The sequence below is a fragment of the Silurus meridionalis genome, unplaced genomic scaffold (genome assembly GCF_014805685.1).
Source record: "Silurus meridionalis isolate SWU-2019-XX unplaced genomic scaffold, ASM1480568v1 Scaffold81, whole genome shotgun sequence".
NCBI classification, from domain to species: Eukaryota; Metazoa; Chordata; class Actinopteri; order Siluriformes; family Siluridae; genus Silurus; species Silurus meridionalis.
This window is the reverse complement of record NW_025804742.1, coordinates 2034-16986: the sequence shown is the minus strand read 5'-3', so window position 1 is coordinate 16986 and position 14953 is coordinate 2034. Positions and strand designations below refer to the sequence as shown.

The window sequence follows — 14953 nt, the reverse complement described above, 5'->3', positions numbered from 1 at the left end:
GGTAAATGGGGAGGGTTGCGTTAGGAAGGGCATCCAGCGTAAAACATGTGCCAAATCAAATATGCGGATCACAAATGAGAATTTCATACCGGATCGGTCGAGGCCCGGGTTAACAACGACCGCCACAGGTATCGTTAGCCGACAGGGTACCGGTGGAAATTGGGCTACTGTTGGCCGAAGGAGGAGAAGGAGAAGAGGAAGACGTCTACAGAGACAGCAGGGAAAGGAGCAGTGTAGGAGAGTGGAGGTTCGGGTTGGTACTTTAAATGTTGGTACTATGACGGGTAAAGGGAGAGAGGTAGCTGATATGATGGAGAGGAGAAAGGTAGATATGTTGTGTGTTCAGGAGACCAAGTGGAAAGGGAGTAAGGCCAGGAACATTGGAGGTGGGTTTAAACTGTTTTATCATGGTGTGGATGGAAAGAGAAATGGTGTAGGGGTGATTCTGAAGGAAGAGTACAGTAAGAGTGTAGTGGAGGTGAAGAGAGTTTCTGATAGGGTGATGATCGTGAAGGTGGAAGTTGAAGGATGATGATAAATGTCATCAGTGCCTATGCTCCACAAGTTGGCTGTGAGATGGAGGAGAAGGAAAGATTCTGGAGTGAATTAGATGAAGTGGTAGATGGTGTACCTAGGAAAGAACGGTTAGTGATTGGGGCGGACTTTAATGGGCATGTGGGTGAAGGGAACAGAGGTGATGAGGAGGTGATGGGTAGGTATGGTTTTAAGGAGAGGAATGTGGAAGGGCAGATGGTGGTAGATTTTGCTAAAAGGATGGAAATGGCAGTGGTGAACACTTATTTTAAAAAGAAGGAGGATCATAGGGTGGCGTATAAGAGTGGAGGAAGGTGCACACAGGTGGACTATGTGCTATGCAGGAGATGCAACCTGAAGGAGATTGGCGACTGTAAGGTGTTGGCAGGGGACAGTGTAGCTAGACAGCATAGGATGGTGGTCTGTAGGATGGTTTTGGAGGCGAGGATGAAGAGGAGGAGAGTGAGGACTGAAAGAAGAATAAGATGGTGGAAACTGAAGGAGGAAGAGTGTAGTGTGAGGTTCAGGGAAGAGGTCAGAGAGAGGCTCAGTGGTGTTAAGGAGGTGTTGGATGATTGGGCAACTACTGCAGGAGTGATGAGGGAGGCAGCTAGAAAAGTACTTGGTGTGACATCTGGAAATAGAAAGGAAGACAAGGAGACGTGGTGGTGGAATGAGGAAGTGCAGGAGAGCATAAGGAGAAAGAGGTTGGCAAAACAGAAGTGGGATAGACAGAGTGATGAGAAAAGTAGGCAGGAGTACAAGGAGATGCGGCAGCAGGTTAAGAGGATGTGGCGAAAGCCAAGGAAAAGGCATATGAGGAGCTGTATGAGAGGTTGGACACTAAGGAAGGAGAAAAGGATTTGTACCGATTGGCCAGGCAGAGGGACCGAGCTGGAAAGGATGTACTGCAAGTTAGAGCAGTAAAGGATGGAGAGGGAAATGTGTTGACTAGTGAGGAGAGTGTGTTGAGAAGGTGGAGGGAGTATTTTGAGCAGCTGATGAATGAGGAAAATCAGAGAGAGAGAAGGTTGGATGATGTGGAGATGGTGAAGCAGGATGTAGATAAGATTAGTAAGGAGGAAGTGAGAGCAGCGATTAAGAGGATGAAGAGTGGAAAGTCGGTTGGACCAGATGACATACCGGTGGAAGCGTGAGATGTTTAGGAGAGATGGCAGTGGGTTTTTGACCAGATTGTTTAACAGGATTTTGGAAGGTGAGAAGATGCCTGAGGAATGGAGAAAGAGTGTGCTGGTACCGATCTTTAAGCATAAAGGAGATGTGCAGACCTGCAGTAACTACAGGGGTATTAAGTTGATCAGTCACACCATGAAGTTATGGGAAAGAGTAGTGGAAGCCAGGCTGAGAGAAGAGGTGACCATCTGTGAGCAACAGTATGGTTTCATGCCGAGGAAGAGCACCACAGATGCCATATTTGCTTTGAGAATGTTGATGGAGAAGTATAGAGAAGGACAGAAGGAATTGCATTGTGTATTTGTGGATTTAGAGAAGGCGTCGACAGGGTGCCAAGAGAGGAGTTGTGGTACTGTATGAGGAAGTCAGGTGTGTCGGAGAAGTATGTAAGGGTGGTGCAGGACATGTATGAGGACAGTGTGACGGCAGTGAAGTGTGCAGTAGGTACGACAGACTGGTTTAGAGTGAAGGTTGGACTGCATCAAGGATCGGCCCTGAGCCCTTTCCTGTTTGCAGTGGTGATGGACAGGTTGACGGACGAGGTCAGACAGGAGTCTCCTGGACTATGATGTTTATGGATGATATTGTGATTTGTTGTGAGAGTAGGGAGCAGGTTGAGAAGAGCCTGGAGAGGTGGAGATATGCACTGGAGAGAAGGGGAATGAAACTCAGTAGGAGTAAGACAGAGTACATGTGTGTGAATGAGAGGGAGGGCAGTGGAGTGGTGCGGTTGCAGGAGAAGAGCTTCAGAAGGTGGAGGAATTCAGGTACCTGGGTTCAACAGTGCAAAGTAATGGAGAGTGTGTTAGAGAAGTGAAGAAAAGAGTGCAGGCAGGGTGGAGTGGGTGGAGAAGAGTGACAGGAGTGATTTGTGATAGTAGGGTATCTGCAAAATTGAAAGGGAAAGTTTATAGGACTGTGGTGAGACCTGCGATGTTGTATGGTTTAGAGACAGTGGCATTGAGTAAAAGACAGGAGGTGGAGCTGGAGGTAGCAGAGCTAAAGATGTTGAGGTTTTCGTTGGGAGTGACGAGGATGGATAAGATTAGAAATGAGTTTATTAGAGGGACAGCGATGTAGGATGTTTTGGTGACAAGGTGAGGGAGGCGAGATTGAGATGGTTTGGACATGTGCAGAGGAGGGACATAAATTATATTGGTAGAAGAATGCTGAGGATGGAGCCACCAGGTAGGAGGAAAAGAGGAAGGCCAAAAGGAGGTTCATGGATGTGGTGAGGAAGACATGCAGGTAGTTGGTGTAAAAGAGGCAGATGTAGAGGACAGGGTGGTGTGGAGACGGATGATCCGCTGTGGCGACCCCTAATGGGAGCAGCCGAAAGAAGAAGAAGAAGAAGAATAGAACAAGCAAAACAGTGATATATACAGTGAGGAAAATAAGTATTTGAACACCCTGCTATTTTGCAAGTTCTCCCACTTAGAAATCATGGAGGGATCTGAAATTGTCATCGTAGGTGCATGTCCACTGTGAGAGACATAATCTAAAAAAAAATCCAGAAATCACAATATATGATTTTTAAACTATTTATTTGTATGATACAGCTGCAAATAAGTATTTGAACACCTGTCTATCAGCTAGAATTCTGACCCTCAAAGACCTGTTAGTCTGCCTTTAAAATGTCCACCTCCACTACATTTATTATCCTAAATTATATGCACCTGTTTGAGGTCGTTAGCTGCATAAAGACACCTGTCCACCCCATACAATCAGTAAGAATCCAACTACTAACATGGCCAAGACCAAAGAGCTGTCCAAAGACACTAGAGACAAAATTGTACACCTCCACAAGGCTGGAAAGGGCTACGGGGAAATTGCCAAGCAGCTTGGTGAAAAAGGTCCACTGTTGGAGCAATCATTTGAAAATGGAAGAAGCTAAACATGACTGTCAATCTCCCTCGGACTGGGGCTCCATGCAAGATCTCACCTCGTGGGGTCTCAATGATCCTAAGGAAGGTTGAGAAATCAGCCTCAACGGGAGGAGCTGGTCAATGACCTGAAAAGAGCTGGGACCACCGTTTCCAAGGTTACTGTCGGTAATACACTAAGACGTCATGGTTTGAAATCATGCATGGCACGGAAGGTTCCCCTGCTTAAACCAGCACATGTCCAGGCACGTCTTAAGTTTGCCAATGACCATTTGGATGATCCAGAGGAGTCATGGGAGAAAGTCATGTGGTCAGATGAGACCAAAATAGAACTTTTGGGTCATAATTCCACTAAACGTGTTTGGAGGAAGAAGAATGATTAGTACCATCCCAAGAACACCATCCCTACTGTGAAGCATGGGGGTGGTAGAATCATGCTTTGGGGGTGTTTTTCTGCACATGGGACAGGGCGACTGCACTGTAAGGAGAGGATGACCGGGGCCATGTATTGCGAGATTTTGGGGAACAACCTCCTTCCCTCAGTTAGAGCATTGAAGATGGGTCGAGGCTGGGTCTTCCAACATGACAATGACCCGAAGCACCCAGCCAGGATAACCAAGGAGCGGCTCTGTAAGAAGCATATCAAGGTTCTGGCGTGGCCTAGCCAGTCTCCAGACCCAAACCCAATAGAGAATCTTTGGAGGGAGCTCAAACTCCATGTTTCTCAGCGACAGGCCAGAAACCTGACTGATTTAGAGAAGATCTGTGTGGAGGAGGGGGCCAATATCCCTCCTGCATTGTGTGCAAACCTGGTGAAAAACTACAGGAAACGTTTGACCTCTGTAATTGCAAACAAAGGCTACTGTACCAAATATTAACATCAACTTTCTCAGGTGTTCAAATACTTATTTGCAGCTGTATCATACAAATAAATAGTTAAAAAGTCATACATTGTGATTTCTGGATTTTTTTTTTTAGATTATGTCTCTTACAGTGGACATGCACCTACGATGACAATTTCAGACCCCGCCATGATTTCTAAGTGGGAGAACTTGCAAAATAGCAGGGTGTTCAAATAATTATTTTCCTCACTGTAGATTCATCACACACATATATTTCAAGTGTTTATTTCTTTTAATTGTGGTGATTTTGGCTCACAGGTAGAAAATTAGAAAATTGTGAAAAACTTGAATATTGGAGATTCGTGATAACCCAGCCATTAGGGAGGCACAAGCCAGTGCACTTTTAGTGCCGGTCCCAAGCCCGGATAAATGTGGAGGGTTGCATTAGGAAGGCCATCCAGCATAAAAACTTGTGCCACATCAAATATGTGGTTCAGGAATCAGAATTTCATACCGGATCGGTCGAGGCCCAGGTTACCAACGACCACCACAGGTATCATTAACAACAGGGTACCGGTGTAAATTGGGCTACTGTTGGCCAAAGGTGGAGAAGGAGAGGAGGAAGATGTCTACAGAGACAGCAGGGAAAGGAGAAGTGGAGGAGAGTGGAGGGTCTGGTTGGTACTTTAAATGTTGGTACTATGACTGGTAAAGGGAGAGAGGGAGCTGATATGATGGAGAGGAGAAAGGTAGATATGTTGTGTGTTCAGGAGACCAAGTGGAAAGGGAGTAAGAGCAGAAACATTGGTGGTGTTTAAACTGTTCTATCATGGCGTGGATGGAAAGAGAAATGGTGTAGGGGGATGGTTGTGGAGAAGGAAAAATTCTGGAGTGAGTTAGATGAAGTGGTAGAAGGTGAACCTAGGAATGAAAGATTGGTGATTGGGGCAGACTTTGAGGTGCACACAGGTGGACTATTTCTATGCAGGAGATGCAACCAGAAGGAGATTGGAGACTGTAAGGTGTTGGTAGGGGACAGTGTAGCTAGACAGCATCGGATGGTGGTCTGCAGGATAGTTTTAGGTGAAGAAGAGGAGGAGAGTGAGGACTGAAAGAAGAATAAGATGGTGGAAACTGAAGGAGGAAGAGTGTAGTGTGAGGTTCAGGGAAGAGGTCAGACAGGAGCTCGGTGGTGGTGAAGAGGTGCTGGATGATTGTGGAACTACAGTAGAAGTGATGAGGGAGACAGATAGAAGGTACTTGGTGTAACATCTGGAAATAGAAATGAAGACAAAGAGACGTGGTGGTGGAATGAGGAAGTTCAAGAGAGGATAAGAAGAAAGAGGTTGGCAAAACAGAATTAGGATCGACAGAGTGATGAGAAAAGTAGGCAGGAGAACAAGGAGATGCAGCAGCAAGTGAACAGGGATGTGGCGAAAGCCAAGGAAAAGGCATATGAGGAGCTGTAGGAGAAGTTGGACACCAAAGGAAGGGGAAAAGAATTTGTAGCGATTGGCCAGGCAGAGGAACCGAGCTGGGAAGGATGTGCTGCAAGTTAGAACAATAAAAAATGGAGATGGAAAGTGTTGACTAGTGAGGAGAGTGTGTTGAGAAGATGGAGGGATGATTTTGAGCAGCTGATAAATGAGGAAAATAAAAGAAAGAGAAGGTTGGATGATGTGGAGATGGTCAAGTAGGAAGAGTTTAGGATTATCAAGAAGAAAGTGAGAGCAGCGATTAAGAGGATGAAGAGTGGAAAGTCGGTTGGACCAGATGACATACCGGTAGAAGCGTAGAGATGTTTAGGAGAGATGCAGTGGAGTTTTTAACAAGATTGTTTAACAGGATTTTGGATCTTGATGCACTTTGTGTAGCTTGTGTTGTGTTGTAGCTCTATGTTGTTGTTTAGTGTAGCACCAGGGTTCCGGAGGAACGTTGTCTTATTTTTACTGTGTATCATGTACCACTGTGTATAGTAGAAATTACAATAAAAGCCTCTTGACTTGACTTGATAAAGTTGATCCGTCACACCATGAAGTTATGGGAAAGAGTAGTGGAAGCCAGGCTGAGAGAAGAGGTGACCATCTGTGAGCAGCAGTATGGTTTGATGCAGAGGAAGAGCACTGCAGACACATTATTTGCTTTGAGAATGTTGATGGAGAAGTATAGAGAAGGTCAGAAGGAGTTGCATTGTGTGTTTGTGGATTGGAACATATTTCCAATCGCACTGAGATCTTTAAAATGATACCAAACATATGAAGGTAAAATTCAAACATTCTTAAAATGTAATTATTACATTATGCAACTATAGTAGCTTGAACTTCTTAGTCATTTTTCTATGACCCAATCATCTCCCCAGGATCATCCTTACAGTTCACTCAATAAAGAGTTCATTAAGAAATTATGGAAAATGTGTTATTTAAAATGTCTGGATTAATAATCTTGCCCCCTGGTATGAAGGAGGAAAAATTATGGCCCTCATTACTATGAAAGTTGCCTACTCTATTCTACTCTACTCTACTCTCTACTCTACTCTACTCTACTCTACTCTACTCTACTCTACCCCTTCTGACCTGAACTCTAAGCTTCTGATTAGAAAGCAGAAGCAGTGTGGAATAATAAACTCATTATTTTTAATAAAAAAGTTTCTTAACCTAAGATAAACTATAATAAAATAGAAACACATTATAGAAGCAAAACTCGAGGTTTAAGGCATTAAATAATAAACTCGGCTTTGTGATGTCTTGTGTGTAGCCCTGTTCCTGTCTGTGCCAGTTGTGTGTTGTTTTGTGTAAATGTGTTATTTCATGTGCCATTTTTATCCTACTGTACTGTACTGTACTGTATATGAAAAAAATGACAATAGAAGCCAACTGACTGAAAATAATGCGTAAGTTTCCATGTTGTTTTTCTGAAGATGTTTACAGAGTTACTGGTATTTGTTTATGGAAAGTTCTGGTCATTCAGCCGCACTAATGGCAGGTTATTAGTGACATCATAAACATAATAATCAGGTGCAGAAAAATGTTTAAAGCAGCTGATGAAGTGAGGCAGGAGACTAAAGTGGATCTGCAGTCAGCATGAGACGCAGAGACATTATCTTCATCCTTCTACAGAGCTTCATGCTGCTGCTTCAGGTACCGACTTCTTTTAAACTTAAACATCTTTTAACATTGACATATTTTTGCACTCCACTGTAATTGTGATGGATTTTTTGGGGGATTTATGTTACAGCTTTCCATTGGATCAGAGTTCAGAAATCTGAGATACAGGAATAGTTATGCAGGTAAACAAGTTTTCTATCATTAATATTTTTATTATTTTTTACTAGTTATTGATCCTCGGATCTGTAACAATCCTTATTCACTTTAATATTCTTCCAATCAGATCTCTGGATTTTAGCATCATGTCATTCATTTTAGTTTTATTTGTACAGTCTTTTTCATCAATAAATTTAAGAAACATTTTATATTTAATCCTTATTTTTAAATATTTTTAGTTTTGTGTATTTATGGATTATTACAGTGTTTATGATTTTATTTCCAGATTATTTACAGCAAAATGAAAGAACTGCAATGGACACAATTATGGACATTAATAACGACGAAGGTAAAATAAATATTCCTTTATTAGTTATGCACACACACACACACACACACACACACACACACACACACACACACACACACACACACACAAGTGTATAGGAAGGATGGTGAACCACTTTTGGGAAGGTTATAGACTATTGTTTAAGCCATTGGACTTTGGATCTAAAGGTCATCAGTTCAAATCCCAGCCACACCAAGCTGCCACTGCGGGGCCTCTGAACAAGGCCCTTAACACCGAGCTGCACAGTTGTATGAATGTGATAAATGTAAGTAACTCTGGATAAGGATGTCTGCCAAATGCCGTAAATCTAAATGAATAATAGTGAAGGACAGATGATGATGATGATGATGATGACACCAGATAGTCATAAAATAATTCCTCATAACATTTTAAAGCCACAATGAGGAGAACATCATACAAAGATATAAAAGAAAATATATATACTAAATATTGAATCAATAATCCTAAAAAAAAGAACAAATAAATAACCTTAGAAAAGCCACATTGCAGCATTGCATGTCAGCAAATCAAATGAAATCGGCTGAATTTCCATGGAGAGCACGCTGTAAGTACATCGCAACATTGATGCACCAAAAAACAATGAAACATTTATTTACAGAATTAAATAAGAACAGAATATACTTTTACACAATCTTCCAGACATTGATCAATATTTAAATCCCTGCCACAATCTTGGTTCAATCTTGGTTTCATCAGAGCAGAGAATTTTGTTCCACACAGTCTGAGAGTCCTTCAGGTGTCTGTTGGCTCCAACTGGGCTTTCATGGGTTTTACACTTGTGGAGAGGCTTCTGTCTTGACACTCTGCCATAAAGCCCAGATCGTGGGAGAGCTGCAGTGATGATAGACCTTGTGGACTTTTGTTGCATCCCTACGCAGGATCTCTGGAGCTCAGTCAGAGTGACCATCAGGTTCTTGATCTTCTCTCTTACTAAGGCTCTTACCGAGGCTCTTCTCCTCTGATTGCTCAGTTTGGCCGAGAGATCAGCTATTAGAAGAGTCCTGGTTGTTCTAAGAGAAATGGGAGGCACCTGAGATCATTTTCAGATGTCATTGCAAAAAGATTGAATACTTATGGACATTTTATATGTTTTTATTTGGAAAAAAAACCCCGATCATTTCTAGAATTATGTTTTCACTTTGTTGTTATGTGGAACTGAATGTAGATTTGTGGGGAAAAAACAGCCTTCATGTGATCTCTATTACATATTAAGTGAACTAAGAGGTGTGTGTGTGTGTGTGTGTGTGTGTGTGTGTGTGTGTGTGTGTGTGTTTGTGACTGATGTAGCAGTGGATGCTGTGGATGGAGTAAAACTCAGAGAGGGAGACATCGCCGTCTCGAGCAGGAGCGAGAGAAGCTGCTTTGCCCGAAGCTGTTTATGGTCCAAATCTGTAGATGGACACATTTACATTGCATACACACTCTCACCAGAGTACAGTAAGTTATGGTTACATTGTATACACACACACACACACACACACACACACACACACACACACACACACACACACACACACACACTCTTCAGCTCTTCTTCTATCTCTATCAGATGAAGTGGATCGGCGAGCTATAAAGCATGGGATGGATCAGATTGAGAGAGACACATGTGTGCGCTTCGTACCCAGAACACACCAGAGAGACTTCCTGGACATTCAGTCTAAAACTGGGTGAGAAAATTAATCATCACTTAAATGCATCTTATCCTACAGATATAAATGAACATAAATGATTAAATAACCCTTGTTCACTGTGTGTGTGTGTGTGTGTGTGTGTGTGTGTGTGTGTGTGTGTGTGTGTGTTTGTGTTGCAGGTGTTGGTCATATTTGGGGTCGAGTGGAGGCAGACAGATTCTCTCCCTGCAAAGTCCGGAGTGTGTGAGTTCTGGAGTTGTTTCACATCAGCTCATGCATGCGCTTGGATTTGTACATGAACAGTCACGTGCTGATCGAGATAAATATGTCACTATCATGTGGTCCAAAATTTGGAAAGGTAAACACACACACACACACACACACACACACACACACACACACACACACACACACACACACACACTTTATTACAAATATATTGAATTAAGAAATGACATCTATTTTCAACCAGTTCACTATTTTACAAGATTTATTGCTTTTAGGACACTACTCTCACTTTTCATTTTAGTTGTACACTTACAACAACATACATTCAACAGAATTTCAGACAAAACTACTAGCTTTTCTTCAAGATAAAGCGAACAGCTCGGCTGTGACTTTTATATCTTTCAGCTGAAAACTTAACCAAACTCAAAGTTGACCCTGATTTTACCTTAAACTCCACATGTTGCTGTATGAGACGAGGTAAAAGCATGACATTCTGTACAGAGACAATTTGTACAGGTATGAAAGAATGTTACTTTAATATTGTACTAGACGTCTGCACAATGACAGAGGCATGTCTCAGTTGTGTGTCATTCTGAATGGATTTATTTAATAAATGTATTAATCTAATAAATTAAAAATGTGGTAAAATCCTACATTCCAGGCACAAATTTATTTAGTATCCTGTGGGTTAGGGTTAGAAATAACAGGATCAAGTGTCATTTATCGATCAGTAATTATTGAAATAATCAGAACTATGATAATTTGTGAAGCGATATATTGAAAATACATTAGACTCATTACTCAAAATTGTTTGTGTTTTGCAGATCGTGTGAGGAACTTTGAGAAGTTTAAGATGAACAACATGGACATGCCCTATGATTATGGCTCCATCATGCACTTTGGAAAGTATGATATTTAATTACTGAACACATCTGGACATATATTTATATTATAATAATTATTTCAACTTAATTAAGTTGCATGATATCACCAAAAGTCCAGCTCTAGAAACATTGTTTTATCACACTTTTCACTGCTTTATTTACCTGGATGTTATATCATATAGCAAATCCACCCATTTTTATTAACAACTATGTTTCATAACAACACATTTCTTTTAAAACTTTTAAAACAGCAAATCGTTTGTCTTTGTTGTAGACTGAAGGTTTTTGGGTTTAAGATGAAATGATGAATTCACAATGATAGTTTAGACTTTTCTTTTCTGATATTTACATCTAAGTGTATTAAACATCTTACAACATATAAATTGGGTGATCTTATGACAGTTTCTATGAACGCATAAACAATTAAAAATAAAAAACAGACTGTTGCCCAAGGGAGTAAAACAGTTTACTGTTGGTTTGAAAAAGACGCCTGTTATTGTACTCTTGTTAAAAGGAATAAATCAACATGATGTTTACAGGAGAAAGCAAGGCATGTTAAAAATGAGAAAAGAGGAAAAATCCATAGTATCATGTTTAAAGTCCAGATGTAAATTTAAACTGACACAAATCTTATTTTTCTTTTGATCTGAAGACCAAATGTCTTCAGTTTACAGCGAAAACAATGAATTTGCTTTGCTGTTCCAGTTTTAACAGAGGAAACTGGGCAAATGAATATAATGTAAAGGTGAATTTCTCTGTGTTTGCAGGTTCGCCTACTCTGAGGATGGAGATCCTACCATTGTGCCAAAACGAAGTTGGAACATTAAATTGGGACAAAGATTTGGTCCAAGTGAACTTGATATCATGAAAATTAATAAACTCTACAAATGTAATTAGTAATGTAATACACTTTCTATGAAATAAAGCAACAGTACGCTAATCACAAACACATCAATATTTACAAATATTCTTGTTATTCATAACTAATTTATTAATGCAATGTATTTAAACTTTAAATGTCTGCTCTGAACTGACCTATGCTTCTAATCATTACATTTAAACATTAATAAATTTTAATGAATAAATAATATCTATTTTTAAAGCTACAGTTCGGTTTGAAAATAAAAAAAGTAAACATCTTCCTTTGGCGTCTCCCATTGGGAGTCTTCACAGCGGATTATCCGTCTTCATACCACCCTGTCCTCTACATCTGCCTCTTTCACACCAACTACCTGCATGTCTTCCCTCACCACATCCATAAATCTCCTCCTTGGTCTTCCTCTTTTCCTCCTTCCTGGTGGCTCTATCCTCAGCATTCTCCTACTTATATACCTCATGCCCCTCCTCTGCACATGTCCAAACCATCTCAATCTCACCTCCCTCACCTTGTCTACAAAGGGTCTCTCTAGGGTTAGGGTGAAACTGCTGTAATGTATTGATTCTGTAGTTCTGCAATTAGACATTAAAACAAATCAAGCCTTTTTGTTTTAGTTTACCTTTGGTTTTCTTTTCTGTGCATCCAGGAACAAACTGTTTTGTCCATAGTTTGGTTCTGGAGTATTAGAAATAAATTAAAATAATGGTCCTTTTTTATATTCTCATATTCTATAACATATATCATAATTCATAACTATATCATGCCATTGAGTATAATATCTTCTGAAATGTTTATCTATGCACAATCATTGCACAGTATATTGTACATTACTATGTACTGCATACTGTTAAGATATAAGGTTGGATGATGTGGAGTTGGTGAAGCAGGATGTAGATAGGATCAGTAAGGAGAAAGTGAGAGCAGCGATTAAGAGGATGAAGAGTGGAAAGTCGGTTGGACCAGATGACATACCGGTAGAAGCATGGAGATGTTTAGGAGAGATGCAGTGGAGTTTTTAACCAGATTGTTTAACAAGATTCTGGAAGGTTAGGGGATGCCTGAGGAATGGAGAAGGAGTGAGCTGGTACTGATCTTTAAGAATAAGGGAGATGTGCAGACCTGCAGTAACTACAGGGGAATTAAGTTGATCAGTCACACCATGAAGTTATGGGAAAGAGTAGTGGAAGCCAGGCTGAGAGAAGAGGTGACCATCTGTGAGCAACAGTATGGTTTCATGCCAAGGAAGAGCACCACAGATGCCTTATTTGCTTTGAGAATGTTGATGGAGAAGTATAGAGAAGGACAGAAGGAATTGTATTGTGTTTTTGTGGATTTAGAGAAAGCGTACGACAGGGTGGAGAGAGGAGTTGTGGTATTGTATTAGGAAGTCTGGTGTGTCAGAGAAGTATGTGAGGGTGGTGCAGGACATGTATGAGGACAGTGTGACGGCAGTGAAGTGTGCAGTAGGAATGACAGACTGGTTCAAGGTGGAGGTTGGACTGCATCAAGGATTGGCCCTAAACCCTTTCCTGTTTGCAGTGGTGATAGACAGGTAGACAGACAAGGTCAGACAGGAGTCTCCCTGGACTATGATGTTTGCGGATTACGCGCTGGAGAGAAGGGGAATGAAAGTCAGTAGGAGTAAGACAGAGTACATGTGAGTAAATGAGAGGAAGAGCAGTGGAGTGGTGCGGTTGCAGGGAGAAGAGGTGGAGAAGGTGGAGGAGTTCAGGTACCTGGGGTCAAGAGTGAAAAGTAATGGAGAGTGTGTTAGGGAAGTAAAGAAAAGAGTGCAGGCAGGGTGGAGTGGGTGGAAAAGAGTGACAGGGTTAGGGTTATTTGTGATGGACAGCGCATGTTGGATGTTTTGGTGACAAGGTGATGGAGGCGAGATTGAGATGGTTTAGACATGTGCAGAGGAGGGACATGAGGTATATTGGTAGGAGAATCCTGGGGATGGAGCCACCAGGAAGGAGGAAAAGAGGAAGACCAAGGAGGAGGTTCATGGACGTGGTGAGGGAAGACATGCAGGTAGTTGGTGTGAAAGAAGCAGATGTCGAGGGGGGTATGGAGACGGATGATCCGCTGTGGTGACCCCTAATGGGAGCAGCCGAAAGAAGAAGAAGACGACTATCTACTGTATACCATATATTATTACCTACTGCACCTTCTGTACATTACTCACTCTCATCCCTGTACATATGAACCTCATACACTATTTATCTACTGTTATTTATTGAAAATAAGCCACATATGCACTTCTGGAAAGATGCGAACTGCATTTCATTTGCTCTGTACATGTACACTGCACAATGAATGTAATCAAATTCTCTTTCTAAAAGGAAAACTGAATGACCAGAAGGTACACGGACCCTAAAATGATCCGATCTTCCCATCACTACTAGATAGAGATGAGTGAATCTGAATTCATCCATATAAATAACACGATACTTTAAATGAATCAGAAATCATGAATCTTTCACTTCATTTACTCGGGTCACTTGAGTCCTTGGTTATCTTGCTACTAAGAAGAACAACAACAGCAACATATATAAATACAAATTGTGAATTACACCATTTAGTTGTACCAAGTTGTTGTTAGCAAGTAACTGTAGCAACAAGTAGTTGACTGATTTGCTCAGGAAACACAGAGACTCGGTTTTTCAGGTCCTATCTGTGACCTGGCTGATCTACTGTACGGGACTCAGCGAATCTGATGGACTTGTAGTGTGAAGAGAAAGTGTGTGTGTGTGTGTGTGTGTGTGTGTGTGTGTGTGATTCATTAGTACACGGACTCCATGGCAAAAGCAGGCAGAATCCCAAATAACTCAAGTGACTCGTGAGACTCGGATCCGTTCACTGAGTGATTCAGAAGGATTCGATTCTGTAAACAGATTCGGATTTCTCATCTCGATCACTAGATACATTCTGTGGGTGTAAATCACATAAAAATGCTCATTTAATGTGTGACGTGTCTCCAGAAACACGTGACCTTCCACTCACAGTTTTACTCACTCATGTGCAGCAGGATGTCAGTGGGTTGCCAGGTATTAATTTCAGAGCAAATGATGATCATTTAACCCTAACACTAACCCTAACCCTAGAGTCCTATGTAACTATGTAACCCAGAGTGATTTAGAAATAAATAAATAGTAGATCAGTAAGGGATACTTAATAAACAGGAAGGAGAAAATTAATGATTAAATTCGGGAAAAAAAACATTTATAATTGAATAAATATGTATTTTATT

The 14953-nt window shown here is 41.2% G+C and overlaps 1 protein-coding gene across 1 annotated transcript; it reads left to right on the top strand.

The window, feature by feature from the left end:
- Positions 1–7526: 7526 nt before the first annotated feature.
- Positions 7527–11766, top strand: LOC124382617 (hatching enzyme 1.2). The gene is made up of 9 exons (XM_046844616.1): positions 7527–7590; positions 7688–7739; positions 8000–8062; positions 9371–9520; positions 9633–9750; positions 9894–10072; positions 10348–10419; positions 10767–10848; positions 11594–11766. Exons 1-9 carry the CDS (start codon positions 7534–7536, stop codon positions 11721–11723), a joined length of 903 nt encoding a protein of 300 aa, XP_046700572.1. The 5' UTR covers positions 7527–7533; the 3' UTR covers positions 11724–11766.
- The last annotated feature ends 3187 nt before the right edge of the window (positions 11767–14953 follow it).

Coding starts and splice junctions, on each gene's coding strand:
- LOC124382617 (XM_046844616.1), top strand. CDS start 7,534: ATGAGACGCAGAGACATTATCTTCATCCTTCTACAGAGCTTCATGCTG. Junction 9,521..9,632: donor CACACTCTCACCAGAGTACA/GTAAGTTATGGT, acceptor TATCTCTATCAG/ATGAAGTGGATCGGCGAGCT. Junction 10,420..10,766: donor ATGTTGCTGTATGAGACGAG/GTAAAAGCATGA, acceptor TGTGTTTTGCAG/ATCGTGTGAGGAACTTTGAG.